The sequence below is a fragment of the Cucumis sativus genome, chromosome 7, assembly GCF_000004075.3.
Source record: "Cucumis sativus cultivar 9930 chromosome 7, Cucumber_9930_V3, whole genome shotgun sequence".
Taxonomy (NCBI): Eukaryota; Viridiplantae; Streptophyta; class Magnoliopsida; order Cucurbitales; family Cucurbitaceae; genus Cucumis; species Cucumis sativus.
Window position 1 is genome coordinate 5147831 of NC_026661.2, and position 16454 is coordinate 5164284.

The following is a 16454-nucleotide window of genomic DNA, read 5'->3' on the forward strand; positions in this document are numbered from 1 at the left end:
AACTAAAAAAAAGTGAATATTATGGTAAGAAAATTAGGTTAAATAATAAGTTCCCTTTGAAAATTTTCTACTTTGTATCTAAGCTTTTAAACTTATACATAATTAATACAAATTTTGAACTTTGTTGATTTCAAGTATTTAATACATGTTTTCAATTTTCAATTTGTTCTAATAAAGAGTTACGTTAGGCTCTCCACATAATAAAAAAAAAATAAAAAATTAGTTTTTGATCCATACATTTTTAGAATATACTGAATGAAATTGACTCATATGATTAAAAGTCAAGTCATCTATTAAAGACAAAATTAAAAGTTTGATAATAATTACTAGAGACTTTTCAAATTTCAGAAATTTATTTCAACAAGTTTAGAATTTAATAAATACTTTCAAAAGTTAGAAATATAAATGGATATAAATTTCACAATTCAATAATTTAACTAAGAAATTATGAGTTACCAAACTGTTTGAGGAAATATTTTTTAAACAAAATCTACTTGTTTCTTTTAAACTTGTATACACGATCAGAAGTTAGGGAGTCGAAAGCTTTTTCACTAAGATTATATATATGATATTAATTCAAGAATTAATAACATGTGATAGTTGATGAAAAGAAATGATCAAAATCTAAAATGTAATAGAGATTAAGGATAAATTTAATTAATTTTCAGGAATCTTGTACCATGAAATGACACATATCTGGCAATGGAACGGAAAGGGGGCGGCGCCGGGGTGGTTGATCGAAGGTTTTGCAGATTACATACGACTGCAATCAGGGTACATTCCGAGCCACTGGGTGCCGCCTGGAGGTGGGTCAAATTATACAGATAGTTACGACAAGACAGCAAGATTTATGGACTATTTGGAGAAGAGGACGAGTGGGTTCGTGTCAAAGCTGAATCAAAAGCTCAGAGACGGCTTCTCTCTAGATTACTTTGTGGAGCTGCAGGGAAAGACAGTGGATGAACTGTGGGCGGAGTACAAGGCAGCGTTTGGGAATCGTGATTGAGTATCATTATAAACAAAGGCTCGTCTTCTGTTTGTCCTTAATAGGTATTGATCCAGTATGTGTGTACTGTTATTGTAAAGGTTTTCCATCAACTTTTCTATTTAATTGATAAATGTTATCAATATCAATGAAGTTGTGTTTGTGCCAACACGTAGCAAATGTGTAGGCAGAAATTGGATTTGCTGATAGTTTTTGTTGCATTGATATATACCTAAAATTCTTGAAGGATAAGGTCGTGTATGATACCCTATGTCAAATGGACTAAATGAAAACTATACTCACAAATTAAAATTTGAAATTTCGATTCAAATAAAAGCCAAGACTTCGTCAAAACTTTGAGACCCAAACTTTGAGACCCAAGACTTAGCTTATAGAGTAGTTTCCAGAATTTGGACAGTCAAAGCAAGAATTTGACAATTCTTCCATTTTCCTTCCTTCCTAAGTTGAAAAATCAACGGCCAAATTAAAAGCTTCACCATCTCCATATTCACACACACACATCGATCCATGGTTTCCAACAATTTAATCTTCTTCCTCTTACTGATCTTTCTCGCTCTCCTAAGATCCATCTCTGCCGTCGAGTACACCGTCACCAACAACGCCAGTGGCACACCCGGCGGTGCCCGCTTCGACAGCATAATCGGAGCGAATTACAGTCGGCAGACCCTGGTAGCTGCGACTGCCTTGATATGGAACATTTTCCAGCAAAGTACCGCGGCCGATCGGAAACACGTGGAGAAGATCAGTCTGTTTATTGATAAAAACTTGGATGGAGTAGCGCTCAATATGAACAACGAGATTCATGTTAGCGCAAACTATATCTCAAGCTACAGTGGAGATTTGAAAAGGGAGATCACAGGTACGTGCATGCTTTCAACTATACACAAAGCATCAACTTTCTATACTTTCATTTGTTGTATTTTTGGATTATTAAACACCGTCCACGCTTGTTTGGATAAGTATTTGATTTTTGTCTTTAATAATTGCAGGATTGTTGTACCACGAAATGACTAATATCTGGCAATGGAACGGGAACTTGAAGGCGCCGAGCGGGTTGATCGAAGGGATCGCAGATTACGTACGACTGAAGTCAGGGTATATACCGGGGACGTGGGTGGAGCCGGGTGGGGGGAACTGGTGGGACGAAGGCTACGACGTGACGGCAAGGTTTTTGGATTATTTGGAGAGATCAGTGAGAAGTGGGTTGGTGGCGGAACTGAACAGGAAGATGAGAAATGGATACTCCGATGATTACTTCCGGCAGTTGATGGGGAAGCCGGTGGATGAGCTGTGGGCTGAGTACAAGACGAAGGCCAAGTTTGGGAATGTTGATAACAAATGCAATAGTTTTGAAATTGAAGTCAGTGGGGTTTTTGCTCTACAGCTGTAAACAAACTATAAAGTTCTATTAATTGGTATTCAAATTCTAATTTCAACGGTGTCATTCATGTAATCAATTCATTACATTAGAGACCAAAAATAAAATATTGACTTGACTCCCTTTTGAAGAATTACCTTTTCTTTCCTTATATATTTGCTTGTTTCCACAGTTTACTTTGACTTTGTAATGTTTAGGGAGTGATCATCGGCGATGAGGATGGTTTTGTACAAAAACTGCCCTCGAAAACCGACTTACAAGGAGAGAAATCGACTATCGGCCGTGCCCAACAGCTTAAATATAGATCGGCCAAACTGGCCAAACTGCTAGTCGGTTTAGGTCGGTTCGATTTTCTCGACGTTTTTTTCCCTCTTGTTGCCTTTAATTGTCCATTGGTTCGGGGCTGCTTCAAGTTCAAGGCTTATTTAATTGTCCATTCTCCTTATTTAAAGCAACGAAAGCTCAGTATTCCTTCAACCTCACAAACATCAACGGCTTCCAACACCGTAATCTTCTTCTTCATCACCTCTCTAGCTCTCTTACACACAGTTTCCGGTGTTGAGTACACCGTTATCGGAGGCACTCCTGGTGGCAACCGCTTCGACAGCCCAAATCGGATTGGAGTACTGCCGTCAAACATTGATAGAAGGCAATGGTTTTATCTGGAGCATTTTTCGGCAAAACACCTCTGCCGGCCGGAGGAATGTGCGGAGTGTCACCCTGTTGATCGATAGAGCCTTTGATGGTGTGGCGTTGACAAGCAACAACTGGATTCACGTTAGTGCGAGCTACATCGCCGCCTACAATGGAGATGTGAAGTGGGAAATTGCAGGTACATTAATTGAACTAAACTTAATTTTTTTCTCTTTTAAATCATAACATTCAATAATTATATTAGAAATGTTTGAGAGATTGAGTTGAGTTACTCATCCAAAGTTCAACTTGATCAATGAGTTTAAAGTTCAAAGTCAATCCAAGTACTCCAACCAAGTTTCATCCTAAGGTTAACATTTGAGTACTGTCCCAATCTAACGCTCAAATAAATATGTATATATTAAGTTCTCGATGTATTATCTTATATAGAATTTATTAAATATTTTCGAAAGTTAGAGAATATAAATAGATATAAATTTCGAAATTCAAGAATTTAATTAAGAAATTATGATCTACCTAGAAATGGGTATTTTTATACGCAATAAAAAGATTATATATATGATATTAATTAAAGAATTACTGAAAAAATAATATGTGTGGGTTAATGAAATGGAATGATCAAAATCTAAAATGTAATGGAGATTAAGGGTAAATTTAATTAATTTTCAGGAATGTTGTACCATGAAATGACACATGTGTGGCAATGGAATGGAAACGGGATGGCACCGGGGTGGTTGATCGAAGGTTTTGCAGATTACAGACGACTGAAAGCAGGTACATTCCGGGGAATTGGGTGGCGCCCGGAGGCGGGTCAAGTTGGACGGAAGGTTACGCTAAGACAGCAAGATTTATAGACTATTTGGAGAAGCGGAGGTAGGGGTTCGTGGGAAAGCTGAATCAGAGACTCAAAGTCGGCTACTCTCCGGATTACTTTGTGCAGCTGCAAGGAAAGACAGTAGCTGAGCTTCGGGCGGAGTATAAGAGTCAGGCCAAGCTTGGGAATCTTGATAACATATGCAGTACTTTTGAAATTGAAGCTAGTGGGGATTTTGCTCTACAGCTGTGAAGAAATTAAAAAGTTTGAAAAGATAACTCAGTTAATAATTGACGAAAGAACTATAAGTAGAAATAACAACTAGCGAAACACATGCATGGTTAACTTAGTTCGATGACACAATCTATATCTGGAATCCTTGACCTATGATCAATAGTACAGTCATCTAAACCCATTTTTATTGACAAATGAATCTGGAAAATTTTGCTAGTGTTTATCATTGAAACATCAATGTGGGTTACAACCAAGTTTATCCAAACGCCTTTTTGCTTGTTTCCACAGTTTACTTTGGACCTTGTAATGCTTGATGAGTACAATCCAATAATGGTAGTTACAATCGAAAAAGACGAATACAAAGTGCTTTGATCCACCCTCTAAACTTAGATATTATATTAAGTTTACTTTCACTTGTTGACTTAAAACTTTTGTATTGAATTATGAATATTTAATATAGTATCAGAATAAGTTGTTCAGAATGTCCAAATTTTAAGCAATTTAACAATCGACCTTCTCAATAGACAAAGAGGAAAATGATCATGGATGAGGAAGAGGGGATTTGGAATAATAACCATGGAAACAAATGACCAACTTGTTAAGGTGTATATCACAAAATAGGACACATTATGTTGAGCTTGCTGCCAACTAAATAACAGAGCCACCCATTCAAGACTTCATGGCAACCTAAAGCAATAATCCATATTTGTTGTTGATCATAGATATTAGTATATGGGGAGGGTGTGAGACATCGAATCATGTCATTCAAATCTTTTACTTACTCTATTAATCTCATTTATAATTTTGACAATGTGGGTTTGAACTTTTGTTGTGTGCTTAATCAAAATTTCTCATTCAACTATAGAAAAAGTGTTTTCCCCCTCTCTATTTTACTAGTTTAACTTGAAAATTACCACATTAGATTTACAGAAATGGATACTATAGACTTCGAAAACAATTTTTTCAAAAAATATTCCGTCAATAATGTGACTCAAAATAGTATTGAGACAAACAACCAACAACCCTACCAGTTTTTTTTAAATAAGATATATTTCCTTTTCTAACGATGCAATTTTATATATATCAATCAAGTGTCATGAAATGAAATGAGGGGGGAAGTGAACAATCAAGAAAAGCCAAAGAAATAGGACAGAAAATAACATTCCAAGGACTAAATTCAAAACATAAATTTGAATTGTAAAGTATTTCTTCATGGTGGGTTTTTCTTTTTCTTTCTTTTGATTTCCATTTCTTCATGGGGTTCTATTATGCTTAGGTTTTTTCTTTTTTTCTTGTTTTATTGACATGAGATCAAGATGCATGATTTGTTTATTCTCCCTTACTTTATTTAATTTGTTAATGAAAAAGAATTAAGGTAATTAAAAGTGGAAATCTTCCCTATTTAGGGAGGGTGGAGTTTTCCCTTACTCATTTCTTTTGCATATTTCTTTTTCATTACTTTGTAAAAAATCTAATTAAAAATTTGTAAATATACCATTAATGATCTACTATTTTTAAATAACTAAATAACTAATTTGATAAAAACATGTATTATATAGTAGTGGAAGAAATCACTCTCTTGTCCAATATTCAATTTGATGAAAACATTCAATATATACTTTTATTGATGTATAAGTTAATTTGAAAAAGTCAATAAATACAATAATTACTATAATAAAATATATGTTTCGTTCAATAAACAAGAAATCTTTAGATGTTTCCTAACCTTTTCTTATGGGTATGAGTCTATAAGATAAAGAAAATTCATATATCGATATGAAAATCTCTGTCACCAGCATTCACATTGATATACAGATGCATTTAACATCTTCAAGTATATTTAATATGTGTTCTAATTCAATTATCAAACCAAAAAGAAAACCATTATTTTGACCTACTCTTTTTCATAGTACTTTGATTTTCAAAATCTACTATTTAAATTAAAGATGTTTAATACAAAAAGTTTAATAATAAACAAAAAAAAAAGTTTTTTTTTCTTTTTTTAATTTCAAACCCCACATGTTATAAAAAGATATAGCCTTCTCAATTTGGTGCCATTATGGCAAATAGGTCAACACTTTATCATTTTTCAATCCCTTATATAAACCAGCCAAGCTCAGCTTCACAACAACCATGGCTTATTCCAACAAGATCACCTTCTTCCTTTTTTCCTCTCTCCTTCTTTTACAAATGGTTTCCGCTGTTAAGTTCACGGTCACCAACAAGGCCGTTGGAACTCCTGGTGGCGTGCGCTTTGACAATGAAATCGGTGTGGACTGCAGCAGACAGATAATGGTAGCTTCCACTGATTTTATATGGAACATTTTCCAGCAAAGCTCCGTTGCTAATCGGAAGAATGTGCACAAGGTTAAACTATTCATCGTCACTGACTACGACGGTGTGGCCTTTGCTAGCAACAACGAAATTCATGTTAGTGCTGGCTATATTGCAAACTATGGTGGGGACGTGAAGAGGGAGATAACAGGTAAAGTATAAGTGACATGCATCTAAATATTTTCCTTTCACTATACCGTTGTTATACTTGCTTTTTACGTATTGTTTAATCTTTTATTCATGTTCTTAATCATAGGTGTCCTATACCACGAAATGACTCATATCTGGCAATGGAACGGGATCCCGAATGCACCAGGCGGGCTGATCGAAGGGATCGCCGATTACGTACGGCTAAAGTCGGGGTATATTCCGGGGCATTGGGTGGGACCGGGCGGCGGGAGTTCATGGGACCAAGGGTACGACGTGACAGCGAGATTTTTGGATTATTTAGAGGGGCTGAGAAGTGGATTCGTGGCGGAGCTGAACCGGAGGCTCAGAAATGGCTACTCCGCCAATTACTTCGTGCAATTGCTGGGGAAGCCGGTGGATCAGCTTTGGGCAGATTACAAGGCAGCTTACGGAAACTAGGACTTGATTAATTATTGCTTTTACACATATAATATCCATTATGTAATGGAGGTGTCCGATCTTCATCGATACATATTTTCTCGATTTATGCTTCTTTTTCTTTTGTTGTTATGTTTTTCGGAGCGAAGATTTTCTTCATTCCAATTGTTTTCTGATTAGTGTCAACCGTTTCTTCATATGACTTTGAAGAGCAACCAATATGAGAAGATTATGATCCAAGTCGTGTCAATTTGTTTTTCCAAAATATAGTAATTACACACCACAACAAATTTGCTGACACTCTTATTTATAATAAGTATTGTTAGAGTTGGAGCTAGTTGACTCTAGCTATTCACCGTTAACATAACTCACTAATTGTTCATATTTTCTTTTTCCTGGCCATCATAGGATGAGTGCTTAGAGGTAAGAGTTTTTAGTCGTAATTTCTTTTTATATATTGAGATCGGTAGAATACTAACAATATCAATTAAAACTAAAGTTTTCTCTTATCAAATTCTCTTCTCTTCCATCTCTTATTTTCGTATCAGGAGACTTCAATTCATCTTAATTTTTTTTCTTCTCTTAATTAGCTTTGAGATAGAACCATGCTATAATAGTAAGTAACATCTTGAGGTACATGTTGGAGATGTTGAGTCTTATGTTGTAAAAATCAAAAGATTTATATTCTATATAATATAGATAAATTACTCCTTTCAATTTCAATTTATTTTGAGATGAACCAGTACAATCAAACTTATAGCATATATTTACATGTAAATATATGTAAGAGTATTGTAAATGATTAAATAGAAACGGAGAATTTGGATTATAGTGATAGAGAGGAGGACACGTGGCAGAGTGGGTTTCCTCAAAATGCAAAATGTGGAAGAAAACGGTCATCGTGAACCAGTGGTATTGGTGTATTTGGGTTATTGGGGAAGAAGGGATAAGGAGCTTCAACAAAGCATTTTCCGGCGCCAAATCCAGCTCCTCCTCAAATGGCCCTTCTTCATGCGTCCGCTTCTCTCTCCCTCGCCACACGCGGTATGCTCTCTTTATCTCTCTATCACACCATCTCCATCTCTCTCTTTCTGTTCTCTCACTGTTGAATATCCAAACCATTCATAAAACCGAATACAATGTTCCAGATGTTTCCTTCGCAAGAACAGCACCAAAAGCTTTTCCGCTTCATAGAAGTCCCCTGCCGAATTTATTTCGAATTGGAACCACCTTCGCTACTGGCTCTCCACTCGGTACTGATTCTTTTTATGTCTATTACCCGTCTAATTTCAGTGTTTCTTCTTGATGAGTTTTATGATTTGACGAGTTCTTCTTTTCAATTTTATTTTGGGGTTATTTTTTTCTTTTAGTATTCAATGTGATATATTGTGAATTATAGTAGTGAACATTGAAACTACCCTAATTTCTAAATAAAATCTGGATGTTACGTATGTGTTGCTAATTGTTACAGTTTTAAGAAAGAAATATTGCATATTGCATAAGTTTCAGTCTAAGTGATCTAATGCGACTTCCACTCTAACGTTAAAGAGTTTTATGATTGCTCTTGACTGTTATTGGAATATTAAGAAATTGTTGCTGGAGCTGTTTAGAAAATAACATAGTAGTTGGAATTTTTGAGTTTGTTGCGGATTTTGGCAAAGATTCAGCTTCATTTTATTAGGTATCAGCTAAGGGTTATTCTTGATCTCAGTGTTAAGCAAGCCAACTGGTCAAAAGAAGCACGCTTTGAAACAAAATTCTGTTTCTATAAGATGTGAGCAAAGCACCCAACAGAGTAATCTGGATGTTTGGCTTGGGCGGTTTGCAATGGTAGGATTTGCAATTGCAATTAGTGTTGAAATTGCAACGGGCAAGGGACTTTTAGAGGTATGACCTTTCTAAGTCATTGGTACTTATATTTCAGCTAGTTGATAAGAAATTGTTAAAGGATTTCTTTAGCTTTTCGAATTTTAAATTTGTCTTATCTTGTGGTGAAGACCTAATTGTCAGTGTTAATAAGATTCTACCTCCAATGTGAGGTTTGGCTGCGTTCATTTGACACAATACACGGATATGATATTTTCTGTTCAGGAAATTATATTATCCTTAATTATTTATACAAAAGTATCCTTTTATACCACTTGGAGTATTCCATTTGAAGTGTTGAGTTTGTTCTAAATATGGGTCTTAAAGTGCATCTAGAATGTATTCCAATGGCTTTTTTTGTTACTCTGGCATTCTTTTTTCTAGACACTTGTCTTGCTAATTTTGGCTTATATAAGGGACCATTAAATTATTCTGGGCTGATCATTGGATGTGCAGCATCTGCCTGATTGATTTTAGCCTGATATAGAAGTCACAGTCTAATTATTCTTGGCTGGTCGTTGATTGTGCTTGCACTTCCCATTTGTTTATTTTGTCCAGTGAAGAGGAATTCCTAGTGACGTGTCATACAAGTTTCATAGGAGATACAGACATTAAATTAATTAAAACCTTACTAGAATCACTGTTTTCATGATGCAGAACTTTGGAGTAACGTCTCCCCTGCCTAGTGTGGCCTTGGCCGTTACTGCATTGGTTGGCGTACTGACTGCAGTTTTCATCTTCCAATCAGCTACCAAAAATTGAAGCCATCTAGATTGCTTTTATACGTTTTTCTGTAAAGTTTGTAATACTAAAATATGTTTTCCTTGATATTCATTTTCATTCATTGTAATATTCTCGAGTGCGAACAATGGCCAATCAAGTTTGAATGTACAATGACTAATAGAAACTTTTTTCACAAAAATCTCCCCCATCAACATCAATGAGTCAATGACTTTGTTGTCAGATTTCCTGTATTGAAAGACCATCATCATGATTGTGCATAATATTGTATATTCGTGTTTCGGGCTACTTGGAGGAGACGCTTTGGTGCCTAAGATCAATCTATAAAGTGTCTTCTTTTAAAGAGCTGGGCCACAGTTTGTGTTTCAGTCGAAGATAAGTGATTTATACTGCTTTCTAAAGTAGTGCAATATATTCTTTTATGATATGATGAAAGCATCTCTATCAGCCCAAGTAAGTTCATTCACTTTGGCAAACAAATACATTGGAAGGGGAGACAAGGGCCTTTATTGCCTTCTGTCCCAAAGAATCAATTCTCTTTCAGCCTTTTCCTGTAGAAGTTTTTGGTCTAATATTCACTTGGAACACAAGGTTTCTCATCTATTATGTCATTTCCCTGTAAATTGATTATTTTGCATCGTTTGAACTAAGAACTAAGCACTGGTGGTGCTGGTTTGAAAATTTTGTCATCTTCATTATATTCCTTGATTTCGGACATGGGTGCAGTGATATCTAGGTTGAGGAAGAGACTTTTTCAGAACCGTGAAGTGAGAATCCTGATGCTCGGTCTTGATGCGTCAGGGAAGACAACCATTTTGTACAAACTAAAACTTGGTGAAATAGTTATGACCGTGCCAACTATTGGTACGTACTTTGATTATTCATTTACATTTGGATGAGATTGTACTTTGAAAATCCATCTCTAGTTTTGGCTCAATTTTTGGAAAGACAAAATTGTTTTGAGATAAAATGGATATCACCTCGTGTTATTATTTGGTATATTTTTTAAAACTATATTCAAGAATATCTTTATTAGAACATTTTGATCCTGTTTTTCATCTTTTGAAATTTTGTTGGGTAATTTGCACGGCTTAGACCAAATGGAGATTAGCTACATCTATTTGTTTGTTTACTTTGGTTACATATTACAATTTATGAAGTATTTTCTGTTTACCTTTTATGTTAGTCACTAATTTTCTTAAAGAACAGGTTACGCAAGGTCATTTTGGTAGTAGGGATTGCTTTGATATTACCCATAATAGCTTTTCTATTAATTTTTTTGGACCATTAATCCATTGTTTTGCTATGCTGATCAACCTGAGATAATGCAAAAGAATGAAATAATTCTTAAACAGTTCTATAATTGCATTTTATGATTCAGGGTTCAATGTGGAAACAGTAGAATACAAAAATATGAGCTGCAGTGTCTGGGATGTTGGAGGACAAGATAAGGTTTTAAATCACACCCTCTTACTCTGCTTCTGCAAATACTATTCTTTGATTACAATCTGAAAAAGTAAAGAACAGATGCTTTAAAATGTATGTTAATGGAACTGAAACAATAATGGTCAAAACTTAAAACATTTGTTTGTGTAAGTTCTACGATTAAAACTAAAACATAACACTTCAAAGTACACTGTTATTGTTAATAAGATCATGGCTTTAAATGAAAACAATAAATAAGGCAAGACAATTTATCTAAATATATTTCCAATTAATTTAAATTGTAAAATTGAGATGATTACTCATCTCCCGGCCAAAGGATTTTGGTAGACCTCCTATTATTCTACAATATAGTAGAACGGTTAAGAAAGGGGAAGCACGTGTGAAGGAAAACTTTTGCAGTGAGAAAGGGGATCACAGTGGGGCCAGAGTTAGTTAGAAATATGTTTGTATAAGAGGGCAAATGGAAAAGAGGGAGGGGGGTTCATTTTGAGTGAAGAAGTATGCAAACTTCCTTGAAAGAAATCAAAGAAAGGAGAGGCAGAGAGGTAGGTTTCCTTTTGGTTGTTCTTGATTTCTGCAAGTTCATTAGTCTGTTTGTAATGGTTGTTCAAGGATTGAGTCATCAAGTCCTTTCTGTAATTTTCATATTATATCAATATATACGAACACATATTGGTGTTCTATTAGAAAGCTAGATTTTCCATTTGGAAACGTTGCTCGTGTGCATATTCAAAAGTTAAGAGAAGTTGGAATCTTTATTGGTTACGATTTCAGTACCAAAGACTACAAACTCTACAATCTTGATACACAAAGGAAAATCATTCCTCGAGATATAGTATAGATGACATAAGGAGAATGAGGTTAGGACAAGTTGATTGAGACTAAAACTTATTTCCATACTTCAAAGAAGGTGGCCCTGGAGGAAATAAGAATAGAGAGCAAATGAAAAAGGTACGCCTCCATCCCCACCAACTTCAAGACCTCAATCTTTCAGGTAGACAAAAGCTCACGAGAAAGAGTTTTGCACTTCCAAAACTTTCAGGAACTTTATGAAGTATCTGCAAATCAATAGTCTTCACTCTCGTCTTTTTGCCAACCATGAGCGTATGAACTTTTTAGGAGCTAATGGAGAACATAAAGGAAATGCGTTATGGATGAAGAGATGAAGAAGAATGACTAATGGGATCAAGTCTCACTTCCAAAATAGCATAAAACCATTGTTGTCAAGTGGGTTTTCAAAATCAAAAAGTATGCCAGAGGATAAGTTGAAAGATATAAACCAAGATCAGTGACAAAAGGTTATATAAAATTAGTCGCGACATCCACTATGATGGGATGTTTACTCTTGTTGCTTAACTAGAAATAATAATTTCATTAGCAACTCAAAAAAGTTGGAGTATCTTTCAAATCAATGTAAAGTTTACTTTTTCTTAATTAACTTCTTGAGGAAGCAGTCTACGTTGAACAACCACAAGGTTATGAAGTTGAGGAAAAACAAGACGAGCTTTTGAAGATAAAAAAGTCATTATGGGTTGAAGCATGCTCCAAGAGCTTGAAATTCCTTAATAGACAAGTATTACACCTAAGAAACTTCATCAAGTGGATCAGTTGTATGAGTACACACTCTACATCAAATTCCAAAATGTTGATGTATTGATTGTGTGCTAGTATGTAGATATATAACTGAATCTATACAAGTAGTTGTCTGAGTACGTTCAACAACTTTTAAGATTGATCGAGCTAAACATCATTGTACAAACCTCTGTTCTAAAGTAGGAAACATAAGCTTGGTGAAACCGACATTCTCTAAAGTTTGACGAACTAGTTCATGGTTGAAGTATCAACTTCCTCTCATTTAAGGTTACAATGTTTGTTTCTACATCTGATCTGTAGTCAGTTCCTCTCAAATTTGTCACTTGGCCTGTCAAAATTTGGATTCGACCATAAAAGTTAAATGATAAAATCTAGCTACTAAATAAATTTTAAGGCCAAATGTTTTAAAACATAGCCAAAGTGACCAAAACATTAACGACATACAAAAGTAGTTTTGGCCATGTTTTTGTAATGAAACTTTTACTGACTTTACTTGAGTCTGATTTGTTTTATAGGGTGTATAAGTGTGTTTTTGATTTATTTAATTAGAGAACAAAATAGTTAAATAAATGAAAACTTGAATTTGTTTTACAGATAAGGCCATTATGGAGACATTACTTCCAGAACACCCAAGGACTTGTATTTGTTGTGGATAGCGTTGACAGAGGGAGAATTTGTGAAGCCCGTAATGAGTTGCATCGTATTCTCAGTGAGGTATACTCTACACTGAATTTTTATTTTCACTATGCTTTTGCTTAGTTGTGTGATAATAATAATCATAAGATAAAATGCACTTGTTATGATGATTTTTTCTAAAGATGTAAATAGTAATAATAAAGGAAAAAAAGAATTGACAGGCAGAGCTAAGGAATGCAGCAGTGCTTGTATTTGCAAACAAGCAAGATCTTCCTCATTCAATGACTGTCTCTGAAATCACAACTAAGCTTGGCCTCCACACACTTTCTCAAAGAAGATGGTATGTAAATTTTCTTTTACCTTTTCTCATCTGTTAAAATCTCATGTTTTACAACAATTTTCTAAACATAGCCCTGAATTAACTTTTGTTTAGTCCTCCTATTTTGACTAATCTCATCTTACCTTCTCTAAAAATCAAACTTCATATAAAATTTAAAGAGTAAACTTATAATTAGAAAGAAATGCCTCTTAGAAATTTCTTTGGTGTGTCATATATATATAAAGGTACATACAAGGTACTTCAGCAACTTCTGGGCAAGGGCTTTACGAGGGTTTTGATTGGCTATGTAACAACATTTGGCTATGTAACAGCATTACTAATCCATGATACTCTTCATCATTATTATTACACACACACACACACACACACACTCATTTGTTATGTCAAAATACCAATTTGTCAATGAATATTTAGAGAAGATCAAGTTAAAAAATCATAGAAATTGATCAATATTTGTAAATTTAATGAATGAAAGTTTGATATTTTTGCAGCTAATTGATTTCACGTTATCATTAATGTATTATATGATATTACGTGAGATTTGTAATATTATTTATAGTATGTTAAAGGGGGTTAGGTATCTTTTGTACTTCTCAATCCCATTATAAATTAGTAGACAAGATAGATGATACCATTATCAAATATTTGATTAATATATGATCACCACTTTTTAAGTCTCTTTCATGCTATAAATTAAATTGGATAAATAAAAGAATAGATATTGAACTTCTAGTGACTAAGATGTTGATTTTTAATTGGCATCACATTTAAAATGGGAAAATTTGAGCATATATTAGTATAACAATTATCTTAAAGGATTTGATCCGATGATATATCAATTTGAACCTCAAATTTTCACAATTCTATACCTTTAAAACACAATTATCAATTTACTCTTTCAATTTCTTTCAAATTCACACAATAATCTTCATATACAACGTTACAAATTCATAGATACTTTTATCTCTTCCTAACTAAATATTTTCAACAGTTTTATAAATAATTGTTCGATCTATTATTCTAATAATAGTTTTATATTTTTGTTATGAGACTTTTTTTTAAATTTTTATTTGAGACCAAAAGAAAGTGGTGGACAGAAGCATGTGGGTTGTAATCTCAGCAAATCTCTCTCTCATTTTTGTCCATAAGAACCCCTTCTTACCAAAACATATATATATAATAATTTGGTCCTCACCAACCCTTTCTATTTAATGTCTCTTTTTATTTAATTCAATTATTATTATTATTATTATCTCTTTTTTCATCCCAATATTCATATTCATTCTTAATTTGGAGTAACTAATTAATTCTTAAATCCAAATTTTAAATTTGGTAGTATTTTGTATTTTGTCCTCTTATGCTAATTAACAACGTACACCAATGATCATAATTTGAGCTAATTATAATGTAATTCAGTTTCATTAAATGTGTTAATTAATATAGACGAGCAATTCTTTTATACACCAATGATCATAATTTAAGCTCAATTAAGACCTCACTTTTATCCAACATTTCTAAACTATATTCTAAATATCTACACCTAATGTGGTTTTGTCTTTTAGTCATTTAATTACAAATAGAATACAAAAACAAGATGTACTTAAAACACTAAAATAATAAATTATTAATTAGCATTTAATAAGATTTGGTCTATATCAATTATATACATATGCATGGTAACCACTATTAGGTGTATAAGATAGAGATTATTATTATTTGGAAATAAAACTTTATGATCAATATAACAACAACTAATATAAAAATTAATAATGTTCAACAAATTAATTGTGTATTTGTTCAATGCATATTTGAATATGTTTGGTTCCCTTTCATATATATATATATATATATATATATATTCTATTGTTGGAGCAATTATTATTATTTTTAAAAGTAAGTATATGAACGAAGTATTGATTGGGAAACAGTTGTAATATGTGGGAGCTAAGTTTTACTTTTATTTATACAAATGAAGATTATTGTATTATTCTCTTAATAATGTTTACAAAGTTATTTGGTACACCAAATATTCTTCCAACAATTTCTATTCTTCAAGTGTGTGTATATATATATGTATAATGATAATGATGATGGTGATAATCAATTCTATAGGTTAGAATTTATTTTTGACTAATCTAATAATTTTTAAAACGACAAAAATAAATTCTCTAAATTTAAATGGAATGTTGCTAATATTTCTTTTTTCAAAACAATACTTATTATCGAATTGACCATCCAATAGCTTATAATAATTAATAACAAAAATATAATGAATGAATTGTATGGCTTATCCATAATATATATAACTACTTGAAAAAGTAAGTTAAATAATTCCTTCAATTTCAACCTTTCACAAAGCAATCAAATTCAAAGCTCCAGCTGGAAAATTCCATCTTTTTAAAAAGTTCAATTTATTCCTTTTACTTATTTTCTTCTATATATTTTTTTAGATTTTAGATATAAAAAAAAGTAGAAAAATAAAAGGGTCTTCAATGATTTTGACTAATCTAATAACCCTTCAATGCCTTTCACACAACTACAACTTTCAAAAAATCCTCATACATAGTGATATTGGAGGTAATTTTCCTTTTCTCGGTTAGGGTTCCATTGCAAAATTATTTAACAATGAAAAGAGTAACACATGATCTATTTGATTTTTCTAGGATCAAACTTTCAACGTACATCTCAACAATATCGATGGATCTTATTTAAACGTGTTTCAATAAGTTTGGCGAAATTTGGTGGATATATCTTTTTTTTTTTCATCTTAAATTACAAAATAATTCTTTCCAAAAATCAACTTATTTAACCCTTAATTTCCAAAATTGAAAATCAACATATTCCA

The 16454-nt window shown here is 33.2% G+C and overlaps 5 protein-coding genes and 1 pseudogene across 6 annotated transcripts; all 6 read left to right on the top strand.

Moving 5' to 3' along the window:
* The first annotated feature begins 583 nt into the window (after positions 1-583).
* Positions 584-2517, top strand: LOC105434420. The gene is made up of 2 exons (XM_011660588.2): positions 584-1865; positions 1996-2517. Exons 1-2 carry the CDS (start codon positions 1514-1516, stop codon positions 2394-2396), a joined length of 753 nt encoding a protein of 250 aa, XP_011658890.1. The 5' UTR covers positions 584-1513; the 3' UTR covers positions 2397-2517.
* LOC101216547 (hypothetical protein) lies at positions 686-1006 on the top strand. Its single transcript, XM_004137054.2, has one exon. The coding sequence runs from the start codon at positions 686-688 to the stop codon at positions 1004-1006; it is 321 nt and encodes a 106-aa protein (XP_004137102.2).
* Positions 2518-2581: 64 nt separating the features above from the next.
* LOC101216784 lies at positions 2582-4371 on the top strand (annotated as a pseudogene).
* A 1774-nt stretch (positions 4372-6145) lies between these two features.
* LOC101221124 (NtPRp27-like protein) lies at positions 6146-7285 on the top strand. Its single transcript, XM_004136913.2, has 2 exons — positions 6146-6571; positions 6677-7285. Exons 1-2 carry the CDS (start codon positions 6220-6222, stop codon positions 7006-7008), a joined length of 684 nt encoding a protein of 227 aa, XP_004136961.1. The 5' UTR covers positions 6146-6219; the 3' UTR covers positions 7009-7285.
* Positions 7286-7861: 576 nt separating this feature from the next.
* Positions 7862-9827, top strand: LOC116405220 (stress enhanced protein 1, chloroplastic). The gene is made up of 4 exons (XM_031889160.1): positions 7862-8031; positions 8136-8240; positions 8699-8874; positions 9511-9827. Exons 1-4 carry the CDS (start codon positions 7986-7988, stop codon positions 9613-9615), a joined length of 432 nt encoding a protein of 143 aa, XP_031745020.1. The 5' UTR covers positions 7862-7985; the 3' UTR covers positions 9616-9827.
* Positions 9828-9961: 134 nt separating this feature from the next.
* Positions 9962-14118, top strand: LOC101217017 (ADP-ribosylation factor 1). Of its 2 annotated transcripts, XM_031889159.1 has the most exons (6): positions 9962-10185; positions 10321-10458; positions 10976-11046; positions 13228-13347; positions 13491-13609; positions 13834-14118. In XM_031889159.1, the coding sequence occupies exons 2-6, from the start codon at positions 10374-10376 to the stop codon at positions 13934-13936; spliced, it is 498 nt and encodes a 165-aa protein (XP_031745019.1). In that variant the 5' UTR covers positions 9962-10185; positions 10321-10373; the 3' UTR covers positions 13937-14118. The 2 variants fall into 2 exon arrangements, with proteins under 2 accessions (XP_031745019.1, XP_031745018.1); XM_031889158.1 differs by having other exon boundaries at positions 9962-10458.
* The last annotated feature ends 2336 nt before the right edge of the window (positions 14119-16454 follow it).